This window comes from Neophocaena asiaeorientalis, unplaced genomic scaffold (genome assembly GCF_003031525.2).
Source record: "Neophocaena asiaeorientalis asiaeorientalis breed wild unplaced genomic scaffold, Neophocaena_asiaeorientalis_V1.1 scaffold345, whole genome shotgun sequence".
Lineage (NCBI taxonomy): Eukaryota > Metazoa > Chordata > Mammalia > Artiodactyla > Phocoenidae > Neophocaena > Neophocaena asiaeorientalis.
Window position 1 is genome coordinate 1,211,422 of NW_020175181.1, and position 13,637 is coordinate 1,225,058.

Genomic DNA, 13,637 nt, shown 5'->3' on the forward strand with positions numbered 1-13,637 from the left:
AATGTTATTACTTCTTATCACTGCCCTCTGACATTCTAATTAATTCTAATCACAGTGGCTCTTGAAATAGCCATTATCTTTAAGCCTTCTGCGCCTCTGCTCTGAATGAGATGACACTGCAGCCAGCAGCTGCAGAGATGGGAATAGAGCAAGCAGGTCAGCTGGCATCCTCTGGCGAGGGGCCTCCACTTGGCCTTTACCTAGAAGCAGACCCTTTTTGACTCCATTTTCCATGCACAGGGTCTCTTCTAACATTCAGCACAGAACTAGGAAGAACGTACAAGCCGGGAGTCAGAAGCCCTAGATCTTTGTTTTGGCTCTGGCTCTAACAGGCTGTGTGATCTTGGACAAGTCACTTAATCTCTGAGTCTCTTCCCTCTTCTGTAAAATCCTGTGCTGTTTCACAGGGTTGAGGTCAAGACTAAATTAAATTTGGTTGTAAAAAAAAAAATGGAAAAAATTAAAAAAAAACATGCTAAAGAATGATGACAGACTCAAACCTTTTCTGGAATCATTTGCCCTCCCGTCGTACGTTGAGTCAGTGATCTTAGAAGTTTACTGTGTCACAGAGCCATTTGGTCTTTCCTGGAGAAAACCAAGAAGCATCCCTTATTTATCCACAAACAACTAAAGTTTTAGTCATATAGCTGGAATATACACATACAGACGACAGACATTGGTATATTTATACCCAAAATATCACGCTCTCCAACATATGTAGTGGGAGAGAGAGATCATAATTTGTCACACCCAACCCCCAGGTTCTAGAATCGTACAAATTTTGAGCTGGAAGGGACCTCAGAAACAACTCTCATACAATGCCTTCCTTTTGTAATTGAGAAAAGTGTGGCCTAGAGAAAGGGATTAACCTGCCCAAGGTCAACCTGTGAGGTCCAGACCTATCTTCTGACTCCAAGTTAGTTCAGTGTCCATACTGTGTCTGCTCCTCATACACACCAGCTCCCTTTCCACTTTAAAATCTAAGTGTAGAAACAGACCAAATCCGTAGTTGATATTCACCTCCTTTCATGGTGATGTCAGGTAATACCCTGCTTTCCCTCCCCCCAGTTGAAGGCATACATACTACATGTGACTAAAAATACCTCTGGCCCCGTTTGTTTGCCTGTCCTCTCCAGGGCAGACGTCTCGTGGTGGGAGGTAGAGGGCTTCCAGTTAGAGAAGCTGCTTTATACTCCTGTCCTCTCTGCCCTGCAACCCCAGACTCTGCAGACCTAAGGGCAGGCTAACAGGGCACACCTGCCTTACCTATAAAATGGAGATAATAGTCTCTGCCTCTCAGGGTTGTTAAGAGGATTAAATATTTAATCTGAACAGTGCTTGGCATGTGGTAAATGCTATGTCATCGTCATCGTCATCATCATCATCATCGTCATTCTTTCTATCCTGTCTCCTCCCAATTTTGTAAAGAGAGAAATTGCTTTCATTCTGTCTCTGGGAGGAAGGGGGTAAATCAGGGTCCTCCCTCTAAGAAGATTTGGAAATTGTCATTGGAATCCTTCCATCCCCTTTCTACATTCTTTTCTCAGCCCCTTAGAACCCTATTTTCTCATTCCTCTACCCAGTGCCCTCTGCCCTCCAAAATATCCATAGTGTTCCCCAAGCAGTCAAAACTCCAAAATTACCTCTCTCACTTCCTCCCCTTTAAACATTTCTAATAAAAATGATTTACCTCCATAAAATTATCTCATCCCTACGGGTTAGGTGGAAAGCAATCTAATTAAAACCCTATAATTCTGCTTATAGTGAGAAGAACTATTAACACTTCACCCTCTTAATTCTTAACCAACACAAAAGGAATAACTGGCAGAATTTCAGGCAGTATGACTGAATGAAGTGAAAAATATCAGGCTCTGTTTTGGGAAGAGACTTTGGGCCTTAAATCTCTCCTTTCCTTTCTGTTCAGCTCCACCAACTTCATGTCTTTTCAATTCTGGGGCTCTGCATTATTCTGTGTCTCCTCCCACATCTCTGATAAGTTTCCTGTCCCTTGCTGGCTCCTCTCCCTTCTTTCATTTCCTCTTTGTGGATATTCTATATGGTTTGGTCTTTAAGCTCCTGCTTCTGCTCTCTCCTCTCTACTTCAGAGATGCAGTCTATGGGCGTGGCTTCAGCGGGCACTACTCTGCTTTAGTTCAGCTTAGTGTCATCCATGTGCCAGTCTCCCATTGCCTCAAAACCACACTCTGAAATCTGAGCTTATGACCTTGCCCCCAGACTGGCTGTTCCTCTTGCTTTTTCTATTTACGTTAATGTTATGACTCTTTCCAAGACAATGCTGCTCAAAACCCAAACATCAGCGGGCTGTGGACCATTATTTCCCCCAAATTCGGGCCAAAAAATCTTACTAATTTCTTTTTTCAAAATTGCTCTTTCATTGTCCCCTTCTTTTCAGCTCCCACAGCTTTGAAGCACCTCAGTTAAAGGATTTCCATGTCACACTGACTGTTGTCCTAGCCTTCTAACTGTTCTCCCTACTGCCAGTCTCATCCTGGATACTGGTTACCAGATAATGTTCCTAGAGCAAAGCAATGTTTCCATCGTTACCACTCCTTTGCTCATAGCCCATGGGGTGCAAAACAACCCTTAAAATATGGCAATGAAATCTACAATCTGACACCGTGTTATCCCTCCAAATGCATTGTCTGCTATTGCCCTGAAGTAAACCTTCCATAACCATCAGTCTTTTTTTCCTCCTAAATATTCCTGTTCTTTCTCACCTCTATACCATTGCCCTCACACCAGTTCCCCTCATGAACTGTCCTTTTAATTAATCAGTTCACTTACTCAACAAATATCTATTACTCGTTGCTCTATGCCTAGTACTTTGGATACAGTGATAATCGGCTCTCATAGATTATAGCTTAGTGTGGAAGATAGACATTCATTTATACCTTCAACAAATATTTATTAGGTGCTGTCCTCTGCCAGATTCTGTTCTAGGTGCTGGGGATATAGCAACATACAGAACAAACAAAACCTTCTGCCATCATGTAGCTTAAATTCTGGTAAGAGGAGAGAGACAGTAAACAAGATAAGTAAAATATTCAGTATGTTAGGTGGTAATAGTTGCTATGGAGAAACATAAAGCAGGGATGGAGATGGAAAAAATTTGAGGGAAGTCTGCACTTTTTAAAAGGATAAGCAGAGAGGGCCTGTACAAGTGAGATATAATTTATTTTTGGCTGCATCGGGTCTTAGTTGTGCCCATTGCGGTGCGCGGACTTCTCTCTCTAGTTGTGGTTCACAGGCTTTTTAGTTGTGGTTCACAGGCTTTCTAGTTGTGGCCCGTGTGCTCAGTAGTTGCGGAACACGGGCTTAGTTGCCCCATGGCATGTGGGATCTTAGTTCCCTGACCAGGGATCAAACCCATGTCCCCTGCATTGGAAGGCAGATTCTTAACCACTGGACCACCAGGGAAGTCCCTGTAAAAGTGATATTTGATTCAAGACCTGAAGCAGATGCTCAGGTGAGTTGTGAAGACATCTGGCAGAGTGTATTATAGGTAAAGAGATGAGTAAATGCAAAGGCCCTGGGGTGGAGCACACTGGGTATGTCATAGGACCCACTTGCACAAAGGCCAGAGTGGCTGGGGAGTGAGGTGGGAGTAGTATGAAATGAGATCAGAGGGGGTTAGATTGCATAGGGCTTTGCAGGCCAGTGGAAGGCCTTTGGCTGATACTGAGACAGAGACTGATGAAATCTGGCCTAGTTGCCTAGCCCGGATTGAGGATAGACTATAGGGCAACAAAGGTAGAAGAAGGAAGACAACCTAGGAGGCTACTGAAGTAATCAAGAAGGCAGACGATGGTGGTTTAGGCAAGGATGGGAGCAGGATTTGTTGACAGATTGGATGTGGGGTAAAAATAGAGAAGTCAAGGATGACTCTAAGGCTCCCGGTCTGAGCAAGTGGAAAGATGGAGTTCGCATGTTCTGACATGGGAGGACTGCTGCAAGAGAAGGTTTGGGATAAGGGTGGCGATCAGGAGCTCAGTTTTTGATGAAGCTTGAGATGCCTATTAGACATTAAAGAGGAGAGGTCAAGCTGACATTTGGGTACACGAGTTCAGAGTTCAAGTGAGAGATCTGGGAATCATCATATAAGCTGCCATTTATTTTTTAAGTTTCTTTTTTTAATAGAAACTTTCAAACACATATAGAAACAGAATAGTACAATGATCCTCCATGTACCCATCACCCAGCTTCAACAATCAGTGCTTCTCGCTGTTTCTAGGTAGTATTTAAAGCCTTGAGACTGGATGATATCTCCATGGGACTAAGTGTAGGAAGGTAAGAGAAGAGGGTGACCAAGTCCTGGAATATTCCAGCATTAAAAGGTTGGGAAGATGTGGAGGAACCAGCAAAGGAGACCGAAAATAAGCAGTCAATGAAATAGGAGGAAAACTAGATTATGGTATCCTGGAAGCCAAGTGAAAAAAGAAATAATCTCCAAATAACAATTTAATTACAGTAGGATAAGTGCTAAGGCAGAAAAAGAAGTGTGCAATGAGAATGCATAACATGCACTAGGATGATTTGGGGGGTCAGGAAGGCTTCTCTGAGGATGTGACATGTAAGCTGCAGCCTTCCCTCATCTTCCATATCTCCAACTAAAATCCTGCTTCCTCCATCCTGCTTCCACTCTGACAATCAGCTCCTCCTTTCTGGGATGGCTTTATTGAGGACTATGTATCAGGCACTATGGTGTGCTGGGGACACAGTGTTGAGAAAGACAACAGCTGTCTTCAGAGAGCTTGTACTCTAGTGAAGAGACTGACATGTAAACAATTTTGTTAAAACGTGGTGAGTGCTAACATCACCGAGGCACAGTGGGCCTTGAGATCACCAGGGAAGGGCACATAACCTACCCAGGGCTGGGAGGGGTCAGGAAAGGCTTTCTAGGGGTTACACCTCTGTGCATACCCTTCAGCTTGGCTTGGCCCTTTCAAGTGTTAACCCTTGCCCACAGCCTTGGATTCCAAATCTTGCCTGAGATCCCTGGCCCAGCCTAAATCCTGACCTCAGTACTGGGCTTTGCTCTCCTTCTCTCTCAGTATGAACTGTTCCAGCCTGGGTCTCCCTGAAGCCTCCTTCTGAGCTGCTCTGTTGCCTTCTGCTCTGGAAGCTGGCACTGACCTGTCCTCTCGGGAACATCAGGCCTTCCTGCCTCCACAACTAAGAGTAGACTAAGGACTCACCTTAGGGAAAATTGGTATCTGAGGAAGGTGTAAGAGCATGTGGGTAAATCAGTAACCAAAGTCTGCAGAATAGAAATCTCTTGCAATCAAGTTAAAGCCAGGATGGGAGAGAACACATCTATCTTGTTCACCAGGAATCCGCAGCTAGGATAGCAGGGCACATGGCAGGAATAAGTGTTCAGTAAATGTTGAATGAAGACTAGAGTTCCATACAGGGCACCAGCCCTCAGCTGTCCTTCTAACTCCTGCACAGTTTTCCTAGCTCCTGTCCAGATGCAGAATGCCTTCCTCAGACCTGGAATTCAAGAGGACACTTTGCAAAGATTTTCATAGGGCCTTGATGGTTCTTTGAGAAACAGGTGCAAGCTGTCTGTTTCACTGCCAGGCTTTTCATGCATAAATTTCCAAGCAAAAGAAACTGTTGGTATTCTCCCTGCCGTTGCACTGGACTTCTGGAGGCAGCAAGTTCCAAGGCCAGGGAGGGGAAGCGAAGGGCAGCTCTGTTATCCGTCTGCTCCGACGCCCCTTTCCAGTCCTGCCTTCTCGCTCCCCGCCGGGTGGCAGTGGCGGGGCGGGCACGTGCCGGCGTCTGCGCCCCCTCCCGGGCACCCGGGGCTGCTGTCCCTGCGCCACGGGCTGCCCAGGAAAGGAAATCCCGGAGGAAGCCATTGTTATTACCACGTCCCCCTGCTGTCGTCATTGGCCGAGGCGTTCCTAGAAGCCCGACCCCCACGCCCCGTCCCGCATAGGGTCCTGCGGTTTCTGCCCATTTTCGAGCTCGCCCGCCCCGCGCCACTTTGGGCGAGGCTACCGCATCTGAGCCCTGGAGTGAGCAGTGGCCCTCACGTCCCAGCTCCAAGGCTCTCAGAATTGGCAATGCCCCAGGCCCAGTGCGGACGGAGCTTCGAAAACCGACGGCGCCAGGCGGGACGTGCCCGGGGCCCTGACATAGCCGAGCGGGACATGAATTCCACCCCAGCTCTGACACGGACCAACAAGGTGACCTTGCTGGTGGCTTCCCCTCTCGCCTTGCTATAACCCACGGAGGGAGCTGAGGCCCCATGCCTCTAGGGGAGGTTGGGGGACGAAAGCCACCCCCACCCTCGCTCCCTTGCCCCGCGTGGACTATGGGCTGGGCTTTGCGGGAAGAGTGTGGAGAACAGGCTGGCGCGGGCCCCGTGCAGGGCGTGGGTGGAGGCGGCGCCGAGGGCGCGCGCAGACCCTTTCGTTCTTCCGTGCCGCAACGCTCCCGGCGCAGTACGATCGCTTAGCACACGCCGCCCGCAAACCTTGGCACAAGCCGCACTCTCCCCGCCGGAACAGCCAGCCCGCCGCCCAGCTTGCCTAATCCGTTCAAGCCTCACCTCCTCCGCGAAGCTCTCCCAGGTTAACCCCATCACTTCCAACCACTCTAGCTGGCACGTCCTCCAGTTTTTTTTGTTTTTAGAAGTACGCACGGAGTCTCATTGTCTGAAAAAAACAATGTTGGGGTTAGATGACTGTCACCAGAACCCTAAATTCATTCTGACGGGTGTTCTGAAGCCCAGGGTATTCTGAAGGGTGCGTTTGATGGGTTTCTTGCCTGGGCTAGCTAACGACTCTCACCCTCCACCTTCCCCATCCATGCTCACTCTTTCCCCTCCTCCTACGGATCCTTCTCTTCACGGAGTGTCACAGCTTGGAGTGCACAATCCAGTCACCACCCCTTTTCATTGTACACTGGTGGCAGATGTGAGGGGCACAAAACATTGAGCATTTGAAGCTTCGACTCCAGGCTCAGCCACAGACTTTGCTGTAAGTCACTCCTTCCCCTGGGCTTTAGTTTAAATGAGGCAAGATGAAGTAATGCCCGGGAAGGTGCTACAGGTTTGGAGGTAAGGACAAGCTGACCGCAGCCTCCCTCCATGAACCTGGGGCTTGTGACCCCAGAGAAGTGGAGCGCTCTTCCTTTCGGCTGCCCCAGCCTCTAAGTGACAAAACTGCGGCTGTGCGCTCTCTCCAGTCGCCTTGTGGCGTCCTGAACCGGGGAGGGAGAGAGGATGGGGTTCCAGTCCCAGTCCTTTATTCACTGGTCGCATGACCCCGGACACTTCTTCCTCTGGGACTGTTACTCATCCGAAAAATAGGGATAATAATGGATTGAAGGAGAGCTGGAAGCTTTTTGTCCGCCCCATGTCTCTATAAAAATAAATAATAATGAGCGGTACAGTGCTTGGCAGCAGACTTTGCTCGCGAATTCCGACCCCACATCCGCCACAGAGGGGTTTCTGGCCGGAGTCCCTGGAGTTCTCCCGGATTTGTCACACTGCTTACCCCACATTCTCTTTCTGGTTCTCTCCTCCACACCTGTTTCTGCCTTCGTGTGGGGAGGCTGGGGCCACGAGGTGACGGGTGGTGGGGAGAGGGGGTGGGATGCCCTGGCGCCGACCTGCACGAGGCGGTGTCCCTTGGTTGAAGATTGGTTGGAAGGTCCCTAGGCTTGAGGAGCTCGGCTGGAAACTGGTAGGCAGGGCTTAGGTAGGGGCGGGGCTGGTCTGCCTAGGGGTGGGCTATGGAGATTAGGCGTTCTCTAGAACCCGGCGGGGGCGCAGAGATCTTCCACCGCCCCACCTGGCTCCGGCACTGGCAAATAGGGCTATGCCTACGGGGACGGGGCTCCGGGTGCGGGGCTTAGGCGTGGGGGGGAGAGGCTGGGGAGCCTGGAGGCGGGGCTTGGGGAGCTCGCCCCACGCGGGGCGGGGCTCCAGCAGCCGCGGGATCTGCAGTTCGGACTGCCGGCGCCACAGTCGCCGCAGTTCCCTCCACTGTGGTGGCCCCGAGGCCCTGCGGGGAGTCTAGGGGTCGACTGGCCGCTCGGACTTGGCGCGGGGTTGGCCACGCCTCTCCCTACCTCGGTGCGGCCTAGACGGTCGGGGCCGCGGGGAAATGGAGCCCTCTCCCGCCACGGGGGGCTCTGAGACCACTCGCCTGGTGAGCCCCCGAGACCGCGGCGGCGCTGGTGGCGGCCTGCGTTTGAAGAGGTAGGATTGACCTGGGTCGGCCCTCGGCTGGGGGGGGGCGCCACCCTTCCGCCTTCCGTCCACTTCGTTGTCTCTCTCGGCCAGCCGGCCCAGCGCACCGCGACCCCTTCGGCTTTGTGCCGCTGCGTTCTGTCCCCTCCGGCCCGCCCAGCCAGCCCCGACCCCCGCCGCTCAACAGCCCGACATGCCTCCTCCTGGCTACCTTCTTTCTCCCGGTCCCGGGAAACTGCTCCTCGGACCGCCCCCCAAGCTTCCCGACCCCTCCGCCGCCCCCGCCGCGTTTGACTTCCCCGCGAGCGACTGCCCCTCCGTCTGGCCGGAGTCCGCGCCAGGTGCCCCGATGTACGCGTTGCTCCGGGGTCGTAGGAGCCCCTCGCCGCCCAGGCCCCCGGCCCTACCCTCCGCGCTCCCGGGCTCGGGGCGTCCTCTCCAGAGTGGCCAGCTCTGGGCACCCGGGCCGACGATGGGCCCGGGCTCCGCAGCGGGTCTTCCGGGCTCCTGTGGGGCGGGCGGCCGCTGGGAAGCGAGGGGGCGGTAAGGAAGGAGCAGGTGCGGTCTGGGCGGCGGGGGTATTCCCGGCTACGCACAGACGGGGCCGGGGGCGGCGAGGTGTGAAATGAGGCGCTCGAGCGCCCGGCGCCCGGCGCCCGCCGACCGCCTTGTCCCTCCAAAAGGCCGCGCCAGGCCCTCCCTGGCCACCTCCGCTGGCCATTTTGTCTGTTTGCCCACCGTTCGTTTATCTCGGGAATTTGACAGGGTCTCCGGCTTTTTCTCTTTCCTCATCTCTCCCTATCTTTCCTTTTCCCTCCCAACCCCTCTCCCTTTGTCTCGGGTGTGGTGCCTCTGTGGGTTTCTCGCTCTTTCCCTGGATGGGGGCCGTAAACCTGGGTGGATGGGGGAGTGGATGAGGGATGGGGGAGTGGAAGACTTCCGTCGGAATCTCTCCCGCGGAGGACTGCAGACGGGGGCAGCTGTGGCCCTGTCATCTCTTCATGTACCTTTCGCCTCTGCTTCAGGCCAGTCTCCCTTCTACCCTACTCAATATTATTTGTTGTTTGTCGGGGGTTTCAGAGGGCCAGGGAGAGCAAGTTGTCTTTCCTTCTCTGCACACAGCAGGTAGCTCCCCGCACCCCTACACACCAACAATGAGGCTTCTTTAGTGCCGAGTTAATGCAAAACAAAAGGGAGCAGCCTGTTGATGGGTGACTACCTTGATGCCTGGCCGCGCTGTGTCTTACAGGGCCAGGAAAGGCATCTTGCCCGCTGCCTCAAAGCCACTCACCCTCTGTTTACTCTTCAGACCTGCATCTCTGACTCCCAGCTTGTTTTCATTCTCATATGACCATTAGTCACCAAATCCTGCAGTATTTTCTGGAAGAGGCTCTTCCCTACCTGCCTGCCTATCTCTAAGATTCTGCGCAGGGAGCCTCTGGCCTTGTCTGTACTGGACCCCTCCATCTCCTCTCTTCTCTTCCTCCCAGACTAGTCCATCGTCAAGGTCATCCATCTCACAGATCAGGAAAGATTAAATCAATCAGTGTGTCTCCCTTTATGTTACTTTGAGCCCATCACTTTCCTCCTCAGCCCTTCCCCTGGTTCCTCACACTTAAGCTCCAAGCTGCATATCTTGTCATTGTCATTCCATGTGTCTGGAGCTCCTTTCTCTACCTAGGTCTTCTCTTAAACATCTCCTCCTCTGTGAAGGTCTCCTCATCCCCTTTAGCGTTGGTCACTCCTTCCCCTGTGCTCCAAAGTCCTTTGTTCATAACCCTCCTGGCCCCAGCTTCTCCTCGCATAGTCAGACATTTGCGACACTTCTGCCTCTCCCACTAGATTGAGCTTCAGTACGTGTACGCTGCTTGGTAGTCTCATTGAGGAATGAGGATGGATCTCAAAGCCACCCTCATCTCCCGTCTCCTCTGGAAACACACCTGGAATCATACACACCCAGATTCTAAGTCTTGGAAGGGGATTCCAAGAAGTTAATCTACCTGCCGGCCCTTGAATTTTTCCTAGAAGCACCAAATGTGCCCCCATCTCCCTCATGGCTGAATTCGCCCATTGGGCAGAGCTGTCCTCAGCCAGAAGGCCCCAGGCACCCTTCCCCACTTTACTGCTGTGATCACATTTCTATCTGGAGCCTTCATTTTCTCTCAAGGGTATTCTTGTGACACCTCCATGAGTATTTCTAGAACTGTACTTTTCTATTTAGGTCCTTTATGCTGTGGAAGGTTCTGTTCTCCCTGGGGTTCAGGTTGGGTAGTAATGGGGGTGAGAATTAAGCCAGAAGGGACTGAAAACTCAGTTAGCCTGAGCTCAGCCTGTGCCCCAGGTGAGGCCCCCAGCCCTATTCATTTGTCCAGGGAGGCTTACTGCACTGTGCAGTTAAAGTGGCCTCTGCTGGGTGCTTATGGTCACACTGAGGTCCAGCTAACATGTGGCAGACTCCAAACCCAGCACTCCTCCTGCCACCAATCCCAGCCACATCAGTCTGCGCTCTCTCCTCCCCATGACAACCCAGCTCTGGAATCTGGCCATTAGTTCTCTGTGCCAGGAACTTCAGACTTTTTGGGTCCCAGCATTCTACTCTCCTCTTAAAGGGCCACGTCTAGTTGAATGTCTTGGAGAGGGAAGGTGAAGGACCTGGGAGTGGAGGCACCAGGAGGTAGGTCCAGCAGGGAGGCACTAAGGCCAGGACCATGTACTGAGCCTCACGCCACACTTTGACACCACTTCCCCTTCCTATTGCCTTCGCCGGGCACGTGCACCTCCTCTTTATCAAAATCCTTCCCATCCTTCCAGGCCCTTCTCAGGGGCCTCCTTCAGTTGTGTCCCTGATTTCCTCATTACAGTCAGTATGTCCCTCTGAGCCCTGATAGTGCTTTAACTGCTCTAAGGCAATAGCTACCTTTTGCTACATCTCACAGTATTTAGGTACACATTTGTCTTGTTCACCAGAGGCTCCCAGAGATCAGAAAGGATATCCTATCCCACTTGTATTCTTCGTGGTGCCTATCATAATGAATTGATTTGGTTGAAGTTTAATCTCAGCTCAACCACCAACTAGCTGTGTGGCCTCCATGAGTCCTTTCCCCCTTTGAACCTCATGCTTCTAATTCTTTAATAAGTGGTAGACTAGACGTCTCTAAGGTGCTTTCCATGTGTGCTCTGAGATTCTATGGCTCTGTACGTGAAAGGAAAAGGGAAGCTGGAATCTGAGTTGTCCATTTAGCCCCATCTCTCCTGTGGCCCTCTGTCCACAAGGCCTCAGGAAAGGATAGAGAGGTGGGACATCTGATGAAGCCAGTCTGGGGGATCCAGAACTGGGAGTGAGAAGCAGGTTAGCCCTTGAACCAGGCCCCAGCTTGAACTGGGCCGCCTGCCTCAGTCTCTTCACAGAGCCCTCCGAGCCCCTCCCTGAGGAGCCCAAACCCATGGAGATGTCCTTCCACCACTGCCACAGGGACCCTCTGCCACAGCCAGGTCTCACCCCTGACAGGCTGCAGGCACAGAGGCAGCTGTGTGCCGCCTGTGCTGTGTGCTGCGTCTTCATGGCCGGGGAAGTAGTCGGTAAGTCGGAAAGCAGTTCCTCCAACACCATCCTCCGGACGCCTGCCTAAGCCACTTCCTACCCGGAGTCCCAGGAATGTTCCTGGGTGGAGATGCAGAGAAGGTGGGGATGGCTGGGACAGGGGAGGTGGGTGCCCAGGACTCAGGAAGTGGGAGAGGGTGAGGGACAGCACCAAGGGAATTCAGGGCTGGCTCATCAGTATGAACTGGTCTTGTAAAAGCCCTATTTTCTTCTTATTAAAATACGTTATTGTGGGGAATTCCCTAGTGGTCTAGTGGTTAGGACTCCGCGCTTTCACTGCTGAGGGCGCAGGTTCAATCCCTGGTCGGGGAACTAAGATCCCACAAGCTGCGCGGCGTGGTCAAAAAAATGTTATTGTAGAAAAACTAGAAAATGTGAATGAGTGAAAAGAAAAAAAAAACCCCAAAACCCACGTGTAATCCCATTACCACATTTTGGTATGTGTTCCCCCGTCTCTTTGCCATGCCTCTTGCCTCTGCACACACCGCCTGATATTTTCTAAAGGGACCAGACCATATATCGCTTTACCCTTACAGGTGGGTATTTGGCGCACAGCCTGGCCATTATGACTGACGCAGCCCACCTGTTGGCAGATGTGGGCAGCATGATGGGCAGCCTCTTCTCCCTCTGGCTCTCTACCCGTCCAGCCACCCGTACCATGACCTTTGGCTGGCACCGCTCAGGTAAGGCCCCTGCATGGTCTGATGACCCACCCAATCTTGCCAGAAGGTACCTCTCAGGGTCCTGGGCAGCCCTCTGATAGCTTGTCTTCCCCTGCAGAGACTCTGGGGGCTTTGGCCTCTGTGGTCTCCCTCTGGATGGTCACTGGCATCCTCCTGTACCTGGCCTTCATCCGCCTGCTGCACAGCGACTACCACATCGAGGGGGGTGCCATGCTGCTGACCGCCAGCATCGCAGTCTGTGCCAATCTGCTGTACGTTCCAGTATGGAGCAGGCACCGTGTGGGATTCAGGGCGAGGGCTCCTCCTCCAGGATGGGAGAGCAGGCTCTCCTCTCCCAGACAGACTCGCAGCACGCATGTGCTGTTCTCATCTCTCTGCTCTAGGGATGCCTGAGAAGGGGCTGGGGTAGAGACCTAAAATTCAGAGTCAAAAGACCTTTGTTAAAGGCCTGCTGTGTACTGGCCACCCTGCTGGGGGCTGTCATCAGCATTGTCTCATTTAAAGCTCACAACCACCCCATGAGGTAGGTAGTATCACTTCTGGTATACAGTTAATCAGATAGATCCCAAGAGGTGACCAGGGGACTTGCCCAGGGCACATAGCTACTTTAGTAGCAGGGCCAGGATCTGAATCCACGTCTCTGGCACCACGTATTCTTGCCCCCAGGCTGCATTACTTGTCTCTCTTGGACCGTATTGTCTTTTTCCTGGGACTGGGAAAATAGGGAGAAAATAGATGGAGAGAGGGCTCCTGGGGAGGTGAGAGGAGGAGGTGTGGAAATGGTCAGAGGAGCCTGGAAGCAGGCCACCTGGGCTGAGCTGCTCTGCTTCCCCCTCAGAATGGCCTTTGTGCTGCACCAGGCCGGGCCCCACCACAGCCATGGGTCCAGGGGGGCAGAGTATGCACCGCTGGAGGAGGGGCCCAGGGAGCCCCTGCCCCTGGGGAACACCAGCGTCCGGGCGGCCTTTGTGCACGTGCTGGGGGACCTTCTGCAGAGCCTTGGGGTGTTGGCCGCCTCCATCCTCATCTACTTCAAGGTACCATCTGTGCAAGCCTGCCCCAGCCTTCCTCCCCCAATTCCACCCCCCAGCCCCTCCTTCCCTGGATCCCCCCCCACCCCACACCA

At 52.5% G+C, this 13,637-nt stretch overlaps 1 protein-coding gene across 1 annotated transcript in view; it reads left to right on the plus strand.

Annotated features, from left to right (window-relative positions):
- The first annotated feature begins 8,075 nt into the window (after positions 1–8,075).
- Positions 8,076–13,637, plus strand: part of SLC30A3 (solute carrier family 30 member 3) — a 7,780-nt gene continuing 2,218 nt past the window's right edge. Inside the window, exons 1-5 of the mRNA XM_024764518.1 lie at positions 8,076–8,236; positions 11,625–11,806; positions 12,365–12,511; positions 12,609–12,762; positions 13,350–13,548. Coding sequence (XP_024620286.1) covers positions 8,142–8,236; positions 11,625–11,806; positions 12,365–12,511; positions 12,609–12,762; positions 13,350–13,548 — 777 coding nt within the window. The 5' untranslated portion in view covers positions 8,076–8,141. The remainder of the gene's footprint in view (positions 8,237–11,624; positions 11,807–12,364; positions 12,512–12,608; positions 12,763–13,349; positions 13,549–13,637) is intronic.